At 37.7% G+C, this 24,211-nt stretch overlaps 1 protein-coding gene and 1 pseudogene across 1 annotated transcript; both read left to right on the top strand.

Annotated features, from left to right (window-relative positions):
- The first annotated feature begins 2,292 nt into the window (after nucleotides 1-2,292).
- LOC104439452 lies at nucleotides 2,293-3,372 on the top strand (annotated as a pseudogene).
- Nucleotides 3,373-19,390: 16,018 nt separating this feature from the next.
- On the top strand, nucleotides 19,391-21,597 carry LOC104439451 (probable WRKY transcription factor 40). The gene is made up of 3 exons (XM_039315183.1): nucleotides 19,391-20,497; nucleotides 20,636-20,752; nucleotides 20,899-21,597. The coding sequence occupies exons 1-3, from the start codon at nucleotides 20,216-20,218 to the stop codon at nucleotides 21,268-21,270; spliced, it is 771 nt and encodes a 256-aa protein (XP_039171117.1). The 5' UTR covers nucleotides 19,391-20,215; the 3' UTR covers nucleotides 21,271-21,597.
- Nucleotides 21,598-24,211: the final 2,614 nt, after the last annotated feature.

The raw sequence follows: 24,211 nt of genomic DNA, 5'->3' as shown, positions 1-24,211 counted from the left end.
GGCAATGGGACCCTATGTCTCCCTATCTATTTACATTGGTGATGGAGGTTTTATCTGGGGTTTTGAGCTCTCGCACTAGGCTACCGGAATTCAATATTTTTGGAGGTGCAAAGCTTTGAACTTATCCCACCTTTTCTTCGCTAATGATGTCTTCCTTTTCGTCAGCAGATTTGGCATCGTTTCTCTTTTAAAAGGAGGCCTTGATACCTTCTCATACTGGAGTGGGATGAGGCCAAATATAAACAAAAGTGAGGTTTTTCTTGTGGGTGGATCCTCCTCCTTATAGAATCATATTCTTCTAGCCCTTGGCTTACAGGAAGGGAAGTTGCCGATGCGATATCTAGGGTGCCCATTATCTCCTCGAGGCTTAGGAAGACGGATTGCATTGCCCTTATTGACTGTATCACATCCAGGGTCCAATCCTAGGCCCAACGGTTCCTCTCCTTCACAAGACAACTCCAATTGATTAGGTTTGTCTTTCACTCTATCCAAGCTTTTTGGGCTAGTGTGTTTATCATTCCTTGTTATGTGTTAGACCGCATAGAACAAATTTTGAGACAATTCCTCTAGAAAGGCCCTGGCCTTGGTGTTGGTGGGGCTAAGGTCTCCGGGAAGATGTGTGTCTCGAAGGATAAGGGTAGACTAGGTATTCGCAGGTTGCGTGATTGCAATAAAGATGACATGCTCAAGTATATTTGGATTCTGTTTACAAACAAAGAATCGTTGTAGTGTAAATAGATTCACTCCACCTTCTTAAAAAGAAAAAAAAATCGGGTGGCCAGCAAATCAACCTTTTGTTTGTGGGCTTGGAAGAAGATCCTGTAGCTAAGGAGGGAGTTTCGATTATCCTTTCTTTGGAGAGTTGGTCATGGCTTATCAATGTCTTTACGGTTTGACCATTGGCACTCGAGAGGCCCATTGAACTTATTTATTTCGGACTCTCTTATTTGTAGCTCGGGGCTCTCTAGGCAAACGACGATGGCGGACCTTTTCTCCCCTTTTGGTCACGCCATCAAGACCTTCTTAGAGACGTGGGATTTTTCCTTCCCTACACTATCTCAAACCCCTAATCGGTTTACCTAGCTTGGGAACTCTTCGGTGTCTTCTCGTTGCCTTAGCTTGGGAAGCCATTAGGAGGATGAAGGACTATGTCCCTTGGGCCTCGCTTATTTGAAACAATTCAATCACTCCGAGATTTCAATTCAACCTCTAGCTGATTACTAGAAACTGTCTACCTACCCAGGTTCTCCTCCTCTCTTATGGTAGACTTGATAGTGCGTTGTGCGCCTTTTGTAACTCTAGGCCCGACTCTATCAACCTCCTTTTCTTTGGTTGTTGCATCTCGGCTTCTCTTGCTTTTTTCTGGGCTGCTAGATGCAATCTTCCATGGTGAAATAGGTCTTGGTCAGGGAATCTCCAATGGGCTTTGAAGTTCCTTTTAGGTAAGGATTTCTTCCACTGTATTGCCCGGTTCTCCTTTGGTGCCATGTGCCATTTGATATGAAAGAAGAGAAATAATATTATTTTTAGGGAGAAGAGCTGGTGGTGTTGGCTTTGAAAAACCATCTCATCAAAGTGGTCAGGGACAAGGCTTTGACCTTCAGGAATGTGGTGGATAATCCCAAGAAATAGGAGGCTCCAACGTAGGTGGGGTGTCGACCGCTCCGTTTTCTCTTCTACAGCCCTAGTCCTTACTAATTAGTGTTGGATGCCTTTGTTGCCTTGGTTGTTGTTCCTGATGCATTGCTTCGCTGGTGCTATTTCCGAGCTTGGAGCTACATTGGAGGATTGGGTTTGCTACATTCCTAGTGTTTTGCTGCTGGAAGCTTCTGTTTGCGATGCTGGTGACTTCGGAGGGTTGGTTTGTGCCACTGTTTGGATCTGTCCACTCGGTGGCTGGCTAGTTTTCGTTTGTTGTGCGGAGTTGCAGTGGATCTCCTTACTTTGAAGGCTGCCATTGCTTTCTTCTTCCTTCCTGCCTTAGTGGCGGATCTTTTGCTGTTCTTTGTACCTATGGGTTAGGCTGTTTCTTTGTTTTGTCTGCTGCCTTGTTTGTCGCTGGCTTTCTTTTACTTCGATTCCCTTCTACTCGTTCTGACTTGTTGTCACTATGAGTGAAAGTTTTTGGCGCCAGATCTTTTGTATAGTTGGTTAAAGCTCAATATATTCTTACATTTACTTTCTTTTCTTTTTAAAAAAACAAGAAGCCCTGAGACCGATTCTGAAAACTGGAGTATTTGAATACAAAGATCAAACCTAAGAGATGATCTGTTTTGTTGTGTATAGGCTGGTGCACTGGTTAAGGATTATCAACGAGTTAGCCACGAGAACAGGAACTTGACCGAAATGCTGACCCTTATGCACGAGAGCTACAATGTGCTGCACAACCATTTGATTGTCTTGCGAAATAAGAGTGAACTTGGTGCATGAAGAAAGAGGAAGCATGAAGCTAATGTCACCACAGAAAGTTGCAGTTACGAGGAAGATCAAATCTTCAAGACGCCAAAGGACAGCTTCAAACCCAAGATCTCCAAAATCCACTCCCAAACTGATGCGCCCGACATTAGCCTTGTAAGATCTTAGTTTCAACTCAGAACTTCCTTTTTTTCTTTTTCTTTTTTGGTGTTTCTCTAGCCTATAGTTGGCATAAAGAAATTTATCTTTACTCAGTACGAAGTGATTCCCAACATGTTGATTCTTTTTCCATTTATTGTTGCTTTACGATATTGCACTTGCTACAGGTAGTGAAGGATTATCACTGGAGGAAATATGGTCAAAAGGTTAGAAGAGACAACCCATCTCCAACAGCTTACTTCAAATGTTCCTTTGCCCCAGGTTGCCCTGTTAAAAAGAAGGTAACTCAGCTTGGTTAGACTTCTTAGAAATTATACTCTGGAGACCACACTCGATCACAGTCCAAAAAATCAGGAAATCGCATGTACAATGAAAAGTAGGCCAAACGAATTCAATCTCACCCTCATGCTTTATTTGCATCTTCAGGTACAAAGAACTGTTGATGACCCATCTGTCCTAGTGGCCACATATGAAGGAGAACACAACCACCTGAGCCCGTGTCAGTTAGCGATTTCACTAGGTTCTGACGAACAGGGACTGAATCTGGGCGCCCCTCCAATTCCATTGCCCTCAAAGTCGACATCTTCTAGTCCTAGGAGTACTCCTGATTTGATACGGCTGGGCTTTGACACACTATCTGCAAAAAGGGGCCAAGAAACAGAAGAGGCGGCAGCATTTCAACAGTCTCTGGAAGAGCAGATGGCCTCTTCCTTTAAAAGAGACCCCAATTTCACGGCAGCTTTCACAGCTGTGATATCGGGAAAGATATTCGACCAAGCCCGGATGGAGTGGTGGTGATTGGACAGGGCATCGTTGGAGTTGTCTATTTAGCATAATTTACGTATAGGTCGAGCCTTGAATTTGACGGCCAGATCATGACGATGGTCAGCATATGAGCTACTTTTTGTGTATTGGATGTGGAAGCAAGTTGATCTGCTCATGAGCTTCGTTTGAGTTCGGCAAATAAGCTACTTATACTCGAGAAGATCGTTCAGAGGTTTAGTCGAATTTGAGTAACTTGTATATTAAACTTGTCTGGCGATTTGACGACGGAGAGTTCACTTGCTTATACTATATCCATTTGAGTTGATTTTTACTTCTTGCATATTATTAACTACAATAACAATGGCACGTATGCAAGCTTTTAACCAAATTCAGTTTCAAACTTTTTAGATTTGTTAACAAAATCCTAAACCTATACTTCCAATGTAGTTATTTTGATCAATTTTTACCTAAAAATATTGATGTAGCAATTTAATCAACTCCAGTCGTCCTATGAGGCACAACCAACAACTGACATTAGGGAACTTAAGCAAAATGAGTCATTTACTTAATTGTTTCAAATTTTCAGATTTATTTTTTTGTTAGCTTTCATTATTACTACCGTTCTTCTTTCTCTCCTCCCCTATTTATTCTTTCTCGTGATGAATTACTCAACCGCAATGCCAATCGGTTCGTCGTGCCACTGGCCTCACCAAGCCGTTGTCATTGCAAGCGCCCTCACCACCACCTACCCATCCTCTCTCTCTCTCTCGACCGACCAACTCCTTACGCGACCTCCAATCAAGATTATTCGAGGTTGCCCAATGTTGGGGGCTTTAGATCGGCCTCAATCGATGGTTGTCAAAGGTCAATGACTTCAAATCGTCATCAATCAGAGCTCATAGGAGGTGGCTCGGTCATGACTTTTTGCCCATGGTGGCATGGCAACAGGCTCACAGCATATATGAACAGTAGACAGGATGTCGTTGAGAAGGCATGGACATGGCAATAGGGTGGACGGTGAGACAACAGCCATGGGTGGAGTACGACTTCGACAATTAGGGAGAGAAAGGAAAAGGAAAGGAGAGAAAGAAGAAGAAAAGTAACAAAGACAGAAAGGAAAAATTTTAAATTTAAAAATTAGGCAAGATGATGTTGTAGTAGCAAACACTGTTTATGCCATGTACATTGACAATGATTAGACCGTCAAGTCAGTATTTTTAAAAAGAAATTGGTTAGATTGACTATATTAGAATTTCTTGATAATGTTTAGTATTACACTGATAAATTGAAAAGTTTATAATTGAATTGATATCAATATAATAAATTTATGATTGATTTGGTAATTTTCTCATAGTCAAATATTATATGAGTAGTTCTGGTGTTTTTGGGGATATATACGGTTGAGGCATGTAAGGGAGATTAGTTCTAGAGTGGATAGGTTCAAACCTAAAACTTGAAACTTACCATGTTTTAATCAGTTCTCAATTTTTGGAACCTAGAACTTATTTTGTTTGCCTGAGAATTGACTCAAGAACTTACCTTATTTTTCCAAGCCAATTTTATGGGCTACACTAAAACCTACTTTTCTGTTGTTCATTATTTTGGTTTCATTTTTCTATAGCAAAATAATATGAGTAATAAAACATTTCAAAGTAAAAAGATGAACAATAGAAGTCCCTATTTGTCGAAAGCAACAATACATAAGATGAATATGTAGTCATATATGCATAGTTATATACAATAAAAAATTCAAACACTTAATATAAAACATATGTTATAAAACTCTATTCATCATTCATCCATATAAATATTGCTCCAAATTCTAACCACCTGAAAACTAAACAAACAACATAGTTGAATTTGCAATAAATTTATATAAATCTTCAGCCAATAGGTTAAAAACAAAGAAACTAGAGTTTTCTCTTTTTCTTAATTACTTTTTATAGCTTTATGAAACTGCATCCCAAATTGGTTCCAAAGTCAATCTAGTTTGCAAGTGGGTCTTCACTTGGAACTATGAACCTAACCTATTTTCAAGGCAGTTCGATCCACTTCTCAAGTAGGGTAGACCCCGATTGCAAACTCATAAAGGCATGGCTATCTGCTCATTTGACAATTTCAATTTTTGTGTGCTTTCTTTATTTCGTCACATGTAGTTCTCCCACCACTAGCTTTTGTTTTTTGTTTTTTTTTCCTTTTCGTGTGTGCTTCCTTTCACTTTCAAATGAAAAACTCCGCACTTGAAAAAAAAAAATGAAATTCTCTATTTATTAGTGGAACTAAAAATCATTCATGAAGTTGGTGACTAATGATGTAGGTTGATAAAGACCAAGAAAATTGGAAACGACAAGGCAAAGGAAAAAAAAAATTGAAGTCCATTTGAAAGACATCATTTGCACAATTATTAGGGGATATTACCAAACTTTCCCGACAAAATTTGGAATCTTCTTTCATCATCTACTTAGGATAGAGGATTCTACCTTCACCTTTTTATAGAAGTCCAAGGAAGAGTTAAAGCAGCATCCCTCTCTACATTTATTGGAATTTCCTTCACGTTCCGCAGACAACGGGGAAATGTTTTTGGGTCCTCGACAAGAGCACCACTGATCTCACGATATGGGTTTATCATGAGATGACAATGGCGACTAAACATCCGCACATGTATTATGAAATACAGTGCTCATACCTGGAAAGAAAGAAGAAGAAGGAAAATAATTCTTGGACATTAAATGTCAGCCATTGAACATTACTGCATGACGAAAAAATCAACTAGTTAACATATGTTTGAAAGTGCATGTCACATCCATCGACCTTAGAAATTTCTTCGAAGGTCTGGATTCTCATGTAATTCTAGAAACACGGTGTCCGAATAGTACGTCCACAAGGTCCACGGTTTGGGTTCACGGCATTCGGAGGCCATTCCTAGAGTTTATATTCCTGTGGAAGGATTGTCGTGATGGGGCCTTATTTTTTTTCTCTCAGGAAACATCCCACAGACTTGGAGCAAGAGACAGCTGCGCCAATTGGAATTGCGCATCGAGTCGGTCAAGCGCGGCCAAGAACGACACGACACTGATTGATTCTCTCTTTCTTGATTGGTCCCACCCAGAACAAGAAGTCAACAACCAACAAAATAGAAAAGGAATTCAAGGATGTTTCTACACTGACCATGGTAGGAAAAGAAACACGCATAAGCCGCATGTGTTGACTTCACCAACGGTAACTTCTTGCCCACTTCTTGGTCTGGTCTTTGTCTTGTTTCTTGTTGTTGTTGTCCAACAACGGGTAAGGGGGGATGGTGGACCCCGCCGGCCGCGGGAGAGGATGCCAGAAAGCACTGAAAACAATCAAAGGAAAAAAGGAAAAAATAATATTAAAATATTATAAAAATTATCTACGTCATTACCAGTTGTACCACGTAGAACGGCCAATATCTACATTTCCAGCGAAGTGCAACACATGGAAAAATTTAGCATTTAACTGGTAAATTTTAAAAGTTTTAAGATTGAATCAACAAAAATGTAATAAATTTAAGATTTTTTGAATAATTTTCCCTCGAGCTATATAGATGGGATAACTTTTATTCTATTTGGTATTTGATAAAACTTCATATACCCCTAATAGGAAAAAAAAAAAAAAAAACCTGTCTAAGAGTTGGGATAAACCAATGAAAAAGAAATGCCAAAAAATTATGCTGCTCAAGCACGATCACATCTGTAGAAAGACAGATGAACTAGGGCAACATCGACAGCAGTGTCACTCAAGAACATCCATTGTCGAGTGCCTCGTTCGCAGGCATCAACCGTAATGTCGGCGATGTTCACAGCTCTCCCTCTCTCTGTTAGGGTTTTGCTTTTTCATTTCATTTTTCATATCTATATTATCCGATGAAATATAAAACGGAGACCACCAAAAAAAAAAAAATTCCGATGGGATCCTCATGAAAACATCGTAGATGCCTTTTCTGATTGTTGTGGGCAATGTGATTCAACATCACATTTGTCAATCTTGCATCATGATTGATAGACGCTCTGGAATGCATATATAATGTAAAGTGGACAAGCTTTCGATCTTGACATTCTATCTAAGCATCATTTGAGATTTCCCCGGTCACACTCCGCAATCTCTCTCTAAGTCTTGAACTTGACGTTTCTCAGATTCAATTTGAAGACTTCTTGGTTATCACGAACATCACTATGTTATTGCCGCTCAATTACTCCTTTACTTTTCTACTTTACAAAGAGAAGTCCAGGAAGCAAGCTAAACCATTGTTAAAATTTCGTGGAAATGTATTCAGTATTATCTTGACACGACCAAGACTTTGTGGTGGATTCTTTGTTAACCCAAGAATAAGCAAGTAATAAAACAGAGAGATAAAGTCATTTAAATGATGCGAGGATGGTGATGTCAGTGTCGATCACATCATCTGATTTGTGTATCCAATTTTCTATTGGCCAGAGGAGATTGACGACAACCGGTGGTAGCGATGTTTAATTGAGTTAGGATCCTTCATTTATAATTTTTTTTGTTCACACACGGTATATTTAAATCTTTCGGCTTGAACAATTACATGGAAATCTCTCCGTCCTTTATGTTAGGTAAAAGCTTCATCCATAGGATGGTAGGTGCGGCCTAAGCGTTACCCCATGTGCAAGATTTGGTAATTGAACTTAGGATCTTCCACGCTCAAATCAAGAGTTTAACCACCAAACCAATCCTTTAGGAGCGCTTTTGCTGACCTGGATAAGGACCTAATGGAATAAAACTTATTTTACCTGACATTGGGCGACACATTTTGGACAGTGTAAACAAGGACATGTTAAAATAAAAAGCCAGATAATCTACCCTACCTCTAGAAGTTATCCCACTCGACTTGATTTAAAAATTATACAAGCGTAAAAAAAATAAGAGAGTATATACGAACAGTGCTAAGTCTATGCCTTGAAAACTAACGGGGCCACCATATGCCGCTTTTGACCACCACTCAATGGTTGTCAATGGTGGTCACCTGAAAGTTTCATTGTCTGTCGCGAGCTAGATGGCTAGATTTACGTAATTTTTTCGGCAACCCCTAGTAGCGGTTGCACCTTGCGGCTATAGCGACCACCATATGTTGTCGTCGCTCACAGGTCCTCTTGTGAGCTAGATCCAATCCCCATCCATGGTTTGCAATCACGTCATGGTGGTCGCAGGGTGGTCGTCGGCGGAAACTGCGACCACCACAGGTGGTAGCTTTGTACGCAAAGTAGGTTAGGTTTTTTCTGTTTTTCAAGTTATCAATTTATTTATTATTATTTGTTCAGTCATAATTTAGATTATATCCGAACAATATCAAACAAGATATAGGATATAACAAATCTCTCACCATTCTAATCCTATCTCAATCCCAATCCTGACAACAAACACAGATTGGAGATTTGAACTTTCTTGATCTAAATGGGAAGTTGATTTGATAGTTCAAATAGGAGTCCATTTGTTCAAAGGAAAACTATTTTCGAGCTATTGTTTTCTGAGTTACAGTGTCTAAGAGATGAAAAACTAATTGATCTACATAAAACCTTGTCCATGGATTGAAAACAAGAAGTTAAAATTGGGCAAAATAATTCTTCTTTTTGACAAGAAGTAAATCACTTTCCCTAAACCATTGAACAAGTGAAATAGAAAATATTTTCCATTATCAATAATTTTTTGGTGAAACAAATACACCCAAGATGTAACATGCACGTGGAGATCTAGTACTCTTCCTAAAATGTTAAGACATATTCCAATGTTCGTGATTGGCCTGACCTAACAACTTAAGTTTGGAGGACTAAATATAACTTTGAATAGAATAAATTTTATCCTATCATATCCTAGGTGAATCACTCCAATGAACATATTTGTGTTGGCCGATGAAGCCAAACTTTTTTATAGTAATGGCTTTTTTGTCTTTTTTCTTCATTTTGCTTTTAGATTAAAAACTACACCTCATATATCAGCTGTGTTGGCCGATGAAGCCAAACTTTTTTTTATAGTAATGGCGTTTTCATCTTTTTTTTTTCATTTTGCTTTTAGATTAAAAACTACACCTCATAGATCAGCTATTGAGATCTAGTAGCTTTGAATGCCAGAGAAGAAAAAAGATAATTAAAAAAAAAAAAAGAGGCAATGATGACAAAAAGGAAAAAAAAAATGCAGCGTGCGTGGCAAAGAGAGAAGAAAAGTGGTTCTCTTCATGTGTGTTCTCAATCTCTTTGTGACTTGATCTTGTAAGAAGATTACCGTTATGTTCCTACTTTCTTCAAATTCTAATGGATTCACAAGACGCCTCTATATGAAAATGTAGCCCAAGTTTGGATGAATTCTGATAACAAATTTTTTAGTGTGTTGTTTCAATTGTGTTTATTCATTTCGTAATTAGTGACGGATTAGCTGTTTCGTGAAATTTTACGCCCGTTCTCATGGATGGATTTATACGTGAATTTGATGGCTTTTATGTGCAATTGGTTGTTTGATGGTAGTTGTCGATTATTATTGGAAAACTCTATTTTTTGGGCATTTAAAAAAAATACCAAGTGCTAGTTATTGATGCCAATTTTTATACACTATATAAAATTGTGGAGTTTTAAAATAGGAGCGTACCACGTTTGACGATTCGCCTTTCAATATGTGACCACGTACAATTATTTTTACCAGGATTTTTAATATGAAGAAAGGTGGCAAAGTCTATTATTTGAAAACGAAATATTTGAACGTAAAGCAAGGTATTCTTGGCCAAGTATGTGCTCATGTGGTCATTATCGAAACTCGTCACCCAATGGGAGTTTGGGAGGCGATGCCTGATTAAGTTCAGATGCCTAACGTCAACGGATGCCAGTCATGGTAGAGGCCGAGCCGATGCTCCTTTATGGAATGCCATCTAGGTGGGTAATGCTAGACGTTGCCATGCCTAACAGTAAGGGATATTTGTAGTTTTTGACAGGACAGATGTCTAGGTAGAAAATAGGTTCCCTCATGTACATAATTAAGGCAAAGTATAGGTTTTGCTATTGATCTGCTATCAACATATTTGGATCAGGTAATTGTAAGGTTTCGATGCGAAACATCCACCTCTATGAGATTTAGATTATTTACTTATTGAGCTTTCAACTCATTTATTATTATTCAACTTTTTCCAGGCCAATAGGTATAGATCTTCTGCCTCACCAATTCAAGCATTTTGGTGTACCCATGAGCATAGAGGTCATCGTCATGGATGGGTTTAGGAAGAATGCTACTTTTTGAAGGATTACCACCACGATCTAGGTTGATGAGGGGTATCACGACCTCGTTCCACATAACTACTAAGCCTAGTACACTTGGTTCGACGAAGATCTCTTCACACCCCTTCATGGGTTCCATGGTCCATCCAAACTGGAGGAGAACATTGGCCCGCTAGACGATTCAGTGGATGATGCTTAGGTAGCAGGCCCTTGTAGGGGAGCCGCTTTTGGTTAGGTCTCGTTAAAGGAGATAGGCTTACCCTGAATCTTGTAACCTCTCCCCCATATATCTTTTTGCATGGGGATGACTAATTGGAATGGCCCTAGGAATATGGGCTCCTACATGAAACATATATATATAAAGCATATAAATTGTGTAGTATATATGCATGTTTTCCTTACTATCCATTGTTGTTATTGATCGGATGATGGAGATTGCATGCTTTCATATGTTTTTAATGAAAATATGAAATTAATGAGATAGTGACATCTCTTGGGACGTTACAAATTAATCCTGACGTAATGGATATCATGTTCTTGTAGTAAGGGTAAAGTTCAAGGCATGATAATACACATCTTTTCTTTCTAAGTTCGAAAATGTCAATTTTCAAATGATTCCATTATTTATGATAGAGTTGCGAAAACTTATGAATAACCCATCTATATCCCATAGTAAAGGGGCTAAAGTTGGGCTGAGTCGACATATTTCAAATGTTATCACTAGCAGAGAGTTGATATGCCCTATTTTACTTATTTTCTTAATTTTTCCTTTTCAAGTTGATTCATCATTTGTATATTTTTGGTTTGGGCTAATTAGATGTCACATGATCGTGATAATGCTTTATATCACTCATTTAGGAAAAAATAATCGCTTTTGATTAAAGTGCATCAATTTCTAAGAAAAAGATCCTTAAAAATTTAAGGGTTATGTTATCTTCATTTTTAATTGAAAGAAACTTCCTTGACGTAGCTAGAAATTAAATGCATTACGTTATTATAATCAAAATTCAATGAATTGTTTTAAAGATGCGCAAAGTCCAATGTATAGTTAGAACGTTGATATAAAAAAGTTGGCAAGGGTTTTTCTTAATGTTTGAATTGTAAAGGTGGCATCAAAATTCAATGAATTGTTTTAAAGATGCGCAAAGTCCAATGTATAGTTAGAACGTTGATATAAAAAAGTTGGCAAGGGTTTTCTTAATGTTTGAATTGTAAAGGTGGCATCGTGGCAAGTACAATATCTTTTCAATCTGACAATTGATGTTGGTGGGATTAGTGACTTCCTCGTCACATCAACAGAAAAATTATTTTTAAATGGCGCAATGTTCTCATGACTTGACCCCAATTGCAAAGTCCTTGCAAAGTCCATAATTTTACTTGACCAAGACTTCATTTCCCGTCAATTAGCCCTAAAGAAAAGCAGCAAAGCAACTTTTGTATAACACGACATAGCGAGCGCTGCACGCAATAATTAAAGAACATGGACACCTCAAATCACGCCAAGATGTGACATGGGAAAGTAGCATATCTTCCAATACCATTGTCACGTAAATTAATGTCATTTTCTTGACTTATTAACATGTTCAAAGTCTCCTATTTAGGTTTTTTTTTTTTTTTTTTTTTTGAGGTCCTTTAATGCATTATTATGCTTAAGCCAAAATACATGTTAAAGACACGAATGATCTGAAATAGAAAATCAACAGAAGAAGACTATTGAAGACACTAGTCATCTTTTATTATTGTCATTAGCCTCCTCAAACCACGATCTATGATGGGAAAGTAATTTCACATATAAAGTACTTGATTACTCAATCAGCTTCTTTAAGGTCGATATGAAAGAGACTAGCCATCTTCCAACGTGCGTGATTCTTGATTTTTCCAATCAGTTTCCTCAAGAAACGCGCTTGCAGCTGCACGCAAGAGTCCCTCAGGAAATTGTAATGCAATTGAACTTCACGTGCAATAGAAGTATAAGAGGCAACGATAATGAGGTCATGTGCATTCATCATGGTTCGTTCCAGAGGCGACAGAAGATTGACGTCATCAAATGCAAAGGTCTTGATTATAGGGCAGCAAAGGAATCCTTCATATGTGTATATTGGCGAGAGGGCGTGGAATGATCGTGAGATTTGTTTTGTAATTGAGTTTTGATTACTTTTTAAACACGATTAGCAGCAGATGAAGACGTGGAGAGATTAGTTGGGAAGTGCCCGTCGAAATCAATGCCTTCGTCATCAATTCGTGCGTCAACAGCCGTTCCAGCCGTGCATTGTCTTGCCTTTCGGACCGGTCACAAGAATAATTCACATTTTTATATTGAGTTCAAGAGATTTTCATGGGGCCTTCTGGGACAGGAACAAATCGGGCTGCTTATATGTCTAATTTCTCAGAAGGAAAGATCGTCTAAACCTCTCAAATCTCGTAGTCAACTCTAGCTTCTTCTTCTTCTTTTTCCCGATCCTACTGCTCAGTATTATTTCCTTACTAAACATCCTAAAACTTATCACGAAGACAAAATTAAATATTAAAACTTGCAAAAAGAGCAACCGAGTTCTAAAAAATATCAAATTAGTGCAATTAAGACATTTGGTTAACACTAAGTTCTAAAAATTATCAAATTAGTGCAATTAAGTCATTTGATTAACTCCATCCAACTTTGTCAATAGAAAATGCTAACATGGTGTTCTTTAATATGTTATTTCTTATATGTGGCAATGTCGTGGATAAAACATGAAATACGAGGCTAAAACAATGTCGTTTTGGTCTAAATATGATTTTTATATTTAAATTAAATTAAAAAATATGTGATTTTTTTCTTTTTAATAAAAAAGGAAAGTTGGAAACTAGGCAGCGAGGGCTGGGAGCCCTTGTTTCACCCAAATTTGGGCTATAGGCTCTCACCTACAATCAGAGAGGGTCGCCAGCCCTTGGACGAGGCCTAATGACCCCTACCATCACCAATCCTTCTTTGTTCGCAAAATGGCAACAACATAACTAAATCTTTTTTAGCTTAGTTTTTATTTAATTTAAATAAAATATGTATAGAAATTTTTTTGACCAAAAAGACGTTTTAGCCTTGTCATCTCACATAGGAGAGAGAAAATATTAGAAGTTCTATCAGCATTTCCATCAGCCAAGTTGAACAAAATTAACAAAAGGACTTGATTATATCAATGTAACAAATTTTATGACTTGATTGTACTTTAAGCAAATTTGAGAACTTCTAGTATATTTATTCCTTTTTGAAAAATATATATTATGGTGAAAATTTTAGCATGATCAAGTCTACTTTGTTCTCTCGTGCACTTGTAGCTTGAAATTGACCTAATGATTGACATGGCCATCTTAATTTGATGTAGGAGTGAGAAATTCTTGGTTCTATACATGTTCCTCCTAGAATCTAAAACCTATTTAATGAAACGAAACATCTAGAATTTACCATGTATATTAAAAAACTTAGAACATATTCTGTCATAAATTTTAGAGCCAATTCCAAGATTTACTTGAGTTTCACCTATATAGAAATTGAATGATTGTATCAAATTATCGTATTTAATTACCACACTTGCTACTACAACTCACTGACCATTATTTATATTTAGATATACGAAAATATATAAAATATTAATTAAGTAAAAGTCTCAATTATAAAATAAAAGATTAGATTATATAGGACACTGTAGGATCAAACGAAAACATAGGTAAAAAAAAAAAAAAATTCTAGTTCTAAGTTACAAGTTTCAAGTTAGAATTCTTGGTTCTACCAATCTATAACTTGGAATCTATCCGTTGAAACAAGCTCTCAATTTTTGGAATTTAGAACCTATTTTGCATACTTGGAGATTGGAATTGGACAAGTTTCCACCAATCCAGTTCTCAAGTTTTAGACTCTACTCTATAACCATGCTCATCCCTTGCAAAGGCAATTTTGTTGTACTTAGAGGCACCATACTACAAAATGGTATACATTTCTATCATTTGATAAGAGGAAAATACCATTTTTACCCATTTTTACTTTAAAACTGATCATCTAGTAAAGATAAAATAGCTAGCCCTCAAGCAGTTTATTCTTTATAATCTCTTATGCTCAGAATTCAAAACATAATACCATACTTTAAAATTTTATACGAGTTTGCATAATATCCTTAACTTACTCATTAGAGAATTTTTTTTTTCTAAATTATAGTTTGAACATGGTCTCTAGTCTTAGAAAAAGGATTTAAATTTAGAAAGAAGACGATTTTTTTTTGTCAGTCCTACTGTATTTCTATTATAACCCTCACTCTCAGACTTTTGCCTCCCCTCCTGAGAATGTGAGGATTCGAACCCCTCACCCCACTTCTATATTAGAAGAATGGCTACTGGGACAAACCCCAGTGGTTAGAAAGAAGAAGATTGCGTTGTATTAATTTGTTCTCACTGAAAGGTTTCTATTTAGAGGATAATAAATCAAGACCTATATGTCATTGAATTGGAGGGTAAGGCCCATTAAATTGGATCGTGAGACCACGGTTTGGCTTAACAATACCACGGATGGATTCTGAAGCTATTGCGATTACATTTGACCAGTTCATTCAGCTTGCATAATATTTTATGAAATTATAGGTAGTTGGGTTTTTGCGTATGTACGCCTAGATTTTTATTTTTTATTTTTTAAAAAAAGGAAATCTAATTGCCAGTCTAGGACTTCAAGCCAACTTGAGAAATAGTAAAAGAGAATTCATAAAAGAAGGCCTACTTACCAACTAAGGAATGTATCACTCCGTTCGAGAAAACGTGTCTTTGAAAGGGAGAGCGGACGCATGAAATTAGACCTGCCGACTTTTCATGCCTTCTTATTAATATCTCTTGGATAGTGGCCACGGTTCTCACACTGGTCAAACTTCAAAGTTCATATCCATAATTCTTTTTTTTTTTTGGTCGAACATATCCATAATTCAACCATTGCCGCCCATTGAAAATTAAATTTTCGACTACGATTTCAATCTTCAAGCTGATAATTTGTTCGATCCACGAATTTCTCTCGCAGCTTTCCTTGGTCGGCTCCAACCCATTTGAAGATTTTCTATTGTCTCAAGGCGTAATATACTGAAGATAAATAAACATGTCTATGAAGCATCCGCATCAGACCTGACTTCTATTGCGAAGATTCAAATTGCACACGATATTCATTGATGTTTTAGCATTATTTCACAATTTCCCAGCTTCTAATACTTTCCAATAAAGAAAACCCCAATGTCGAAAAATCATAGATAGCCGTGTCAACACTACCATGAATTTATCATCTTCCAAATTAATCGAAAGTTTAATTTCAAAATTTACAAGTGTAGTTAAAAAATTATCAATACTCATGAATAAATTAGTAATTTACCAATTTCTTCAAAACTTTGCAAGTATTTTTAATAAAAATTTTACCCATAAGCATCTCAATAAATTTGTGAGTAACCGTCTTTTTAAAATTTTACAATTGTGGTTCAAAAACTACCAACACTGTTACCAACTTCTTTCAAATTTTACAAGTCGTGTAGGTAAAATGGGGGTGTTAAAAAAAATGGCCTAAACTGAACCGAACAAAAAATTTCATGTCTTTTCGGATCGGGTCTCCTTCCTGTACGAGTAATAAGTAAGAATGCATGGATATCTCCACAGTTTGGTTCAACGTGAGCTAACCCGAAACACATCAAACATACATAGAACAGGAAATCTAAAACCCTAAACAGTTCCCTCCCTCCCTCAGCACCTCTATCTCCTCGCTCAGCCTCTCCGCCATGATCCCCTCGCCTTTACCAGCAGGTCCACCTCCTCGATTGCCCCTTCTGCCATCATTTACCAGACCCCTACCTCAAATACCAACTTTAAGAAGAGCTTACCGACATTCTAAACCAATTTCTTTCAAAGAGCCATTTTCATTAAACTGTGCCAGCAGTTAAAATGGGGCCTGCCTGTCACCAAAATGAATTTACCAAGACCTATTAAATTAGTCTCCAAACCTTCCCCAAATTTTTCAAGTGTAGTTAGTAAATTGCTTACTTCTTTCAAATTTTGGTAGTGAGTATAGGAATTCACTAGCATCGTGATGAATATACCAACCTCCAAAAGATATAGTATGATACAAACCTCTTACGAGCTTTTCCAAGTTATATGTTGTAGCGAAATTTAGGTTGGAGGTTTTCAGGTAAGAAATTGTGAGTGCCGGTTGGTGCAAAACATGTCAACATCGCTGCCTGGCATTTATTTCCACAAATACAAAGTCTCTGGCCCGAAACCTCTTTGAAACGGGAACAAAGCTGTCAACGTTACTGCCTCCCATGTCTTCCTAACAAGACATGGAAACTTTTAGAAACAGTCTTGGTTCAGTTGACATCGCAATGATAGTGAAAACCGTGTTGCGCCTTCCAGACTCTTCAACAGACGATACACATTTGTGTCGCCATATCCATCTTTTTCTGCGAAGATTCGAGTTGCATCATTTTTTTCTAGATTCACTTGTGGGAGATTATTGTTCACAATTCTGATTACTTATCTTGGAAATAACTTCTTCTTCTTTTCTTTCATTTTTCCCTTTTTCACATTTTTATATATAAGATAAAAAATAAGGAAGTGTTTGTTTCTAGGAATATTGATTTTAGGAAAATGTTGTTGCCATTTTTAGATTAGAAAATTCATTCTCCTAACTTTAATATGTACTTTTTTATTAATCATAAATGGTTGCCATTAATTGACTTTTAACAAACCAAACGAGTAAAAGTTTAGAAAATTGATTCACGGGAAATTGATTCATTCAAATAAATATACCTAAATATTGTCACTCTCTTATAGTTTATATTTTTAGAACAACGAGAGCTCACTCAACTCAGAACAAGAGAGGTCACTTGCATTTCGGTTTCTATATGAATTTAAAAAAAAAAAAAACGCAACCGTTCCTATTATTCTTTCACCTAAGTATATCAAGCTTTTATAATGCTCTAGCAGTCCTATCAACTAATTTATGTGGAATGTTAGTAAATGAGAAATATGTGAATCTTATTTTGGCACTTTAAAAGATCTAACTCATCCTCTTGATTGGTAACGTGAGATCTATGTTTATGAGAGAGAAATAAACATATTTCATCAATTTGTTATTTACTAAGTTCTTGCATAGGGATTCATAAGCCAAACGATCGATTGAACTCTGTGTTTCACTCTCTTAGTCATCACTCATATACGATCACTTTGGTCCCTGAACCTTAATTTGTGAGAGCAAGCTACTCTTTAAATACCACATACATGGTTTCGAATCTTTTGGCAATAACTGTGTAGACAATTTGTTATAAATTTTAATTGAATAAAATGATCAATTATTTTAGGCAAGATGATGAATATTGTTGCGTAAGTGATTAGAGTGACATTACAAATCAGATTCGGCAATGAGAGAAACAAATTTACCCTGAGCCAAATCTTAACCGCGGCAACTTTGTGTATGTCGACCAATGGTTGGGTCGTACCCAAGGTCAACCGCCTAATGTGAATTGGCAGAAAAATGGATAAACACGGCAACGCGTGACGAAAAATATAAGCAGGTGTCACGCCACATCTTGTATAAGCCGTCAAGTGTGCTGCTGAATATTCTCAAGAAATACCTAGGTTTATACCTTTCACACTTTGAGAAATTACATGTTAGGCCCAGACAAGCCCTCCTTGCAAAGGGACTAGAAAACACGTGATAATATTGTTTCTCTTCTTTTTATTGGTCCTAAACATATTACATGCATGACAATTTGTCAATTTTCACCACTCTCGCGATTTCTCGTGAAAATTGGCTAGAAGAATCACATTGGAATTTTGCGCACTTTAGGACTAAATTTTGTGAGTTTATGGCTGAATTAGCATTTACAACCAAAATTTTTGGATTGATTGAACAATTTTTCCGGTTTATATTATAAAAAAGAATGAATTGATAATTGAACTCGAGATCATGACACAATAGCCATAATCTAGAAGCGGATGAACATTCCTAGTGCAAAACCTCTCCTCTTCTTATGCGTGTAACTTGGAAACACCCTTACCCTCAGGGCAAATCCAGGATGGGCCGAACATATAATTTGCTTAATCAAGTGGTCATATTGCCCAAATGTCTGTAAAAGAATGTGCAAATTATTGGTCGAAGCTAACTAAAAGTCAAGTCAATAAATAAATCAAAGCCGCGAAAAGGAAACTTCATTGTTGGGCCCCGATTGATTTTGGAATCAGCTAATTTTTTTTTTTTGGGTCCAGACCTGAGCTTGACTCTTTTCTTATTTTTTTGGTTTTCCAGAGGTCGACAACATAAAATCCGCCTCGTTCTAGAATTTTCTATTCCAAACGATACTTCGCGGCAACTCCCTTAACGTGTAAACCTTTCTTGTTTTTTCATTTCTTTATTTTCTCTGTCTTCTTCCCTCACCCGACAAGTCCACTATAAATTGTAACGCCATTGTTCTGTCCGGGACCTTCATCTGCCGTTTGGAAGATTTCTGAGCTAAACCTTCATCACTTCAGGTTTTCTTTTTTCTGGTTCTTGAAGGCGTCGAGTGCAAGTCCGATGGGATCGAATTGGATAGTGGACACTTCCCTAGAGCTTAACACATCGTATCCGGTAACCTATCTTTCCGAAGATATGCAGCGATTAATCTGATCTGTTTGTTTTTTGGTGAAAGGTAATGAAAGATTTTTAGATATTCGGCTCACAGTCTTTGTCTTCTTCTTCGCGCTTCTTTCAAAACAGAAGAAGGAAATTGTTCTGGAAAATGATAACTCTCGAAGAGGGCGACCAGATGAGGTGAGTTCATCAAGACACGAATAATGATAGAGATTTTTAAGAAAGTATGATATGAAGATCTTATGGCTAACGTACGCAGTTAACGTCCAGAATGAGAGCTAAGAGTCTCTTCTCGAGTATTTGATTTGATCTGTCAAAATTGTGCGGCAAATTCCGCTCCAAATCTCGGGTCATCTGCATGACACGATTGCTTTTTTTTTTTGCTCGCTGGAGGAATCATTTTGGCCGACAGCCGCCACGTAAATCCCCAAGTGTCGCTAGCGGGGAAACCACCACCCCGACGCCACGCTTAACTCACTACACAGCGCTTCAGCCTCCCTGCTTCGCAGGGGTTTCGAACCTTAGCCTCCTCGGTGGAGGACAAATGATCTACCATCCACGCTGTAACGGCCGGTGGTCATGACACGATTGCTTTTGTTAATAAGAATGTCACTGAAATTGGAATTCAGGGCAGCTATTGGAGTGGCTGAGAATGTGTCTGCGAACCAACATGTTTGCCCTTTAAAATGAATATAAGCGTTTCACGCGAAGTGCGTGGCGAAATTTTCAACTATGTATTGCTGTTCACCAGCCGAAATTTTCTAGTACTTCTAGACAACTCCGGTTGAAGTCAAGAGTGCACAAGAGGGAAAATGAAATGGTAAGAGGCAAAGTCAAATTAAACCTGCGCTTCAAGAAAAGTGTAGGTGGCCGACCTCACTTAAAATAGAGAAGACTCGATTCCTAAAAGAACGAAGTTGAAGAAGCCCTGTGACCTATTCTGAAAACTGAATATTTGAATACAAAAAAATAAAACCTGAGAGATGATCTGTTTTGTTGTGTATAGGCTGGTGCACTAATGGAGGAGTATCGCCGAGTCAGCCACGAGAACAGGAAGTTGACCGAAATGCTGACCCTTATGCACGATAGCTACAATACCCTGCAGAACCAATTGATCGTCTTGGAGAATAAAACCTCCGACGGTGAACTCGGAGCATCAAGAAAGAGGAAGCATGAAGCTAATATCGCTGCAGAAAGTTGCAGTTACGAGGAAGATCGGATCTGCAAGAAGCCAAAGGACATCTTCAAACCCATGATCACTAAACTCCACTTCCAAACTGATGTGTCCGACATGAGCCTTGTAAGATATTAGTTCTTTTGTGTTTCTCTAGATTATAGTTGGCATAAAGAGATTCATCTTCCCTAAGTACGAAGTGACTTCCAACATACTGATTCTTTTTCCATTTATTTTTCCTCTATGAATTTGTACTTGCTATAGGTAGTGAAGGATGGTTATCAATGGAGGAAATATGGTCAAAAGGTCACAAGAGACAACCCATCTCCGAGGGCTTACTACAGATGTTCCTTTGCCCCAACTTGCCCTGTTAAAAAGAAGGTAACTCATCTCGGTTACACTTCTTAGAAATTATATTCTGGAGACCACGCTCGCTCGCAATCCAAAAATAAATCAAGAAATCCTGTGTTCGATGAAAAGTGGCCAAACAAATTCAATCTTACTCTCATGCTTTATTGCATCTTCAGGTACAAAGAAGTGTTCATGACCCATCTGTCCTTGTGGCAACATATGAAGGAGAACACAACCACCTGAGCCCATCTCAGCCTGCGATTCCACTAGGTTCTGACAAACAGGGACTGAATCAGGGCACCCGTCCAATTCCATCGCCCTCGAAGTCAAGATCTTCTAGTCCTAGGAGTACTCCTGATTTGATTCGCTTGGGTTGTGACACTCTATCTGCAAAAACGGGCCAAGAAGAAGAAGTGACCGCGGCATTTCAACAGTTTCTGGTGCAGCAGATGGCCTCTTCCTTGAAAACAGATCCCAATTTTACAGCAGCACTTGCCGCCGCGATATCGGGAAAATTAGTTGACCAAGCCCGGATCGGGAAGTGGTGAATAGACAGGGCATTGATTTGTCCGAGTTGTGTATTGAGGATGATTTACATATAGTTCGAGGATTAAATTTGACAGTGGGATCGTGGTGATAGTTGGGTTTTTTACTAAAGACGCGAACATCTCATCTTTTAAGTATTGGCAAAAGAAGCAAGTTAATCTGCGTATGAGCTTAGTTTGAGTTCGGCATACAAGCTACTTGTACTCGACTAGATCGTTTAGAGGTTTAGTCGAATTTGAGTAGCTTCCATGTTAACTTGTCTGGTGATTTGACGACGGAGCGTTCACCTTCTTATACTACATCTATTTGAGGGGATTTTTACTTCTTAAGTTTGTCATTATTCACTACAATAACAATAGCTCGCATGCAAGCATATATGACCAAAACTAATCTAATTGAAAATTATCAGGTCGGTCTTTAACATATGACATCAATGTCAATACAGTCTTATACTTTCCAATTTTGTTAATGTAATCTTTAACATTATTCTAGCTAATTTTCGCTTGAAAATGCTATATGGTGGTTCAATTCTCGCCAATCGTCCTATACACATACACAGCACAACTGATGTCTATCATAAAGAACTTAAGTGAAGCCATTTGCTAAAAATTTCAAATTTTCAGAACTGTTTCTTTTTCTTTTCTTTTCTTTCATTGTAAGTACTCATCTTCTTTCTCTCCTCCCCATTCCTTCTTCCTCGTGATGGATTGCTCAGCCGCAATGCCGATCTACACCCTTTGTCCGTATTGCCACCGGTTTCTTCTCTCTCTATTAAGTGTCATCACACATTCTCTCCCTCCCTCTCTCCTTACGCGGCCTCCAATCAAGGTGATTCGAGGTCGCCCGAGACTGGTAGCTTTAGATCGGCCTCAGTAGATGTTCGCCAAAGGTCTATGACCTCAATTCATCATCAATCAGAGCTCCTGGAGGCTAGGCCACAGATTTTAGGTAGAGAGAGACAAAGAGAGGTGGTTCGGTCAAGGGTGATCGCCCATAGTGGCATTGCAACAGGCTCACAGTGGAGATGAGCACTAGACGGGATGTGGTTGAGAAGGCATGGACATGGCAGTAGGGTGGACGGTGGTGACTATTGCCATGGGTGGATTACAATAACGAATTTAGAGGGAAAGGATAATGATTCAAATAGTCTCTAAACTTTAATTCAACATGTAATGTGGTCATTGAATTATTCAATATTATCTTTGAACATTAGCCCAATATGCATTGCCGTCCACGAACTTTTAACTTGTTTAATGTAGTCCATAAACTTTTGATAAATGTTGAAAACAGTCTTTAAATTATATGAAAATAACCAATGCTATCCTTCCATCAATTTAGTTTATGGACAACATTGAATATTTTCATATAGTCTGCGGACTATTTTAAATATGTACCAAAAGTTTAAGAATCACATCAAATAAATTGAAAGTTCAGAGATGATATTGCACATTAAGCTAAAGTTCATAAATTATATTGCAAGGACCACATTGCACATCTATTAATAATTTAATGACCATTTGTGTCATTTTATAGAGAGAGAAAAGAAGAGAGGAGGAAAGAAAGAAGAAGAATCACAAAGAAAGACAATTTAAAATTTTAAAATTTTAAAATTAAGCAAAATGATGTCATTAAAAAAAATTATCCATATCAGATTGGTTGTGCTACATAGGACTATCGGTAATGATTGGACTGTCACATCAATATTTTTGGGCAGAAATGATGAGGACTATGTTTATATTCCTGGATAACATTCTAGAATACATGGGCAAGTTGAAGAGTTCGGGATTTAAATTAACATCAATATAATATGTTTATGACCAATTTGGTAATCTTCCCTTAATCTAATATTATACAAGAAGTTTCGGTGCTTTTGGAGAGATCTATGTATGGTTGAGACGCGGCCCTCTATCTACTCATTCAACATGTTCCAATTTGTCATTTCAATTATTTTTATTTTCCCTATTTTTTGTTCTGTTCTATTCAAATCTCTCTACATCGAGCCCCACCTAAGTAGGTAGGGAATCGAGCTCCTCATCTCCCCCTTCTCATATGGGAAGAGTGACAACTAAGGCAACACCCAATGGTTTATTTTTCTTTTCCCTTAACATTTCTTTATTCCTCACATTTTCTTCTCCCTCCACCGGCTTTCTTTTTTTTTTTTTGTGCGCACTTCTTTTCACTTTCAGGAAGGTTATCGACGGTAAGGGATGGCTAGTAGGGGTAATAGGGCCCAAGCTAGTGGCCGACGACCCTCGCCTAGGCCCTTAGCCTCCTCACCTATGGTCGATGAGGGTGGCCGGCCACCCCCACCCTTTGCTGGCAAATGGCTGGGGCTCAGCAACCCCTGCCACTCATCCCTTCGCCCCTTGTCCTTGCCCCTCATCCCTTCGCCCCTTGCCTTTGCCAACCACCGGTTGAGGCTCGACAACCCTTGCTGACCATCTTTTTCAACTTTAGTCGGCCTTTCTTGGCTTTGATGGGGCAACAGTGGTGAGGGATGCAAGCCCTCGCCCTATGATTTCACACATCTTCTTCCTCTCTTTTTTAATTTGTAAGATTTTTAAATGTAGCTTATTTTCAATTTAATTTAAGCAAATTTTGTATTAAAAATTATATTTTTGTCAAAAATGATGTCGTTTTAATCTTATGTTTAATGTTTTAGCCATGTAATCATTATGTAGGAGAGAAAAAAATATTTAAAAAACAACCTTGTCAGCATTTGTTAGTCAGGTTAGACAAAATTAATGGAAGAGCTTTATTATACTAATTTGATAAGTTTTTGGAATTAATTGAACTCTTTGTATATTTTAGAGCTCAACTGCACTTCCGTGATAAAGTTTAGGACTTCCAATATACTTATACCTTAATGAAACTATATTGTCTTATTGGTTGGACTTACAGATGAGATAAATAAATCTCCATGACTTTATATACCCATTTGAA

This window comes from Eucalyptus grandis, chromosome 6 (genome assembly GCF_016545825.1).
Source record: "Eucalyptus grandis isolate ANBG69807.140 chromosome 6, ASM1654582v1, whole genome shotgun sequence".
In the NCBI taxonomy this organism is placed as follows: Eukaryota; Viridiplantae; Streptophyta; class Magnoliopsida; order Myrtales; family Myrtaceae; genus Eucalyptus; species Eucalyptus grandis.
The sequence above is the reverse complement of the archived record's forward strand: the minus strand, read 5'-3'. Positions and strand labels throughout refer to the sequence as shown.

Excerpts from the sequence above, each read along its gene's own strand:
- LOC104439451 (XM_039315183.1), top strand. The coding sequence starts at position 20,216 with ATGGAGGAGTATCGCCGAGTCAGCCACGAGAACAGGAAGTTGACCGAA. Across the intron at positions 20,498-20,635 it reads ATGTGTCCGACATGAGCCTT|GTAGTGAAGGATGGTTATCA; the intron begins GTAAGATATTAG and ends TACTTGCTATAG. Across the intron at positions 20,753-20,898 it reads CTTGCCCTGTTAAAAAGAAG|GTACAAAGAAGTGTTCATGA; the intron begins GTAACTCATCTC and ends TTGCATCTTCAG.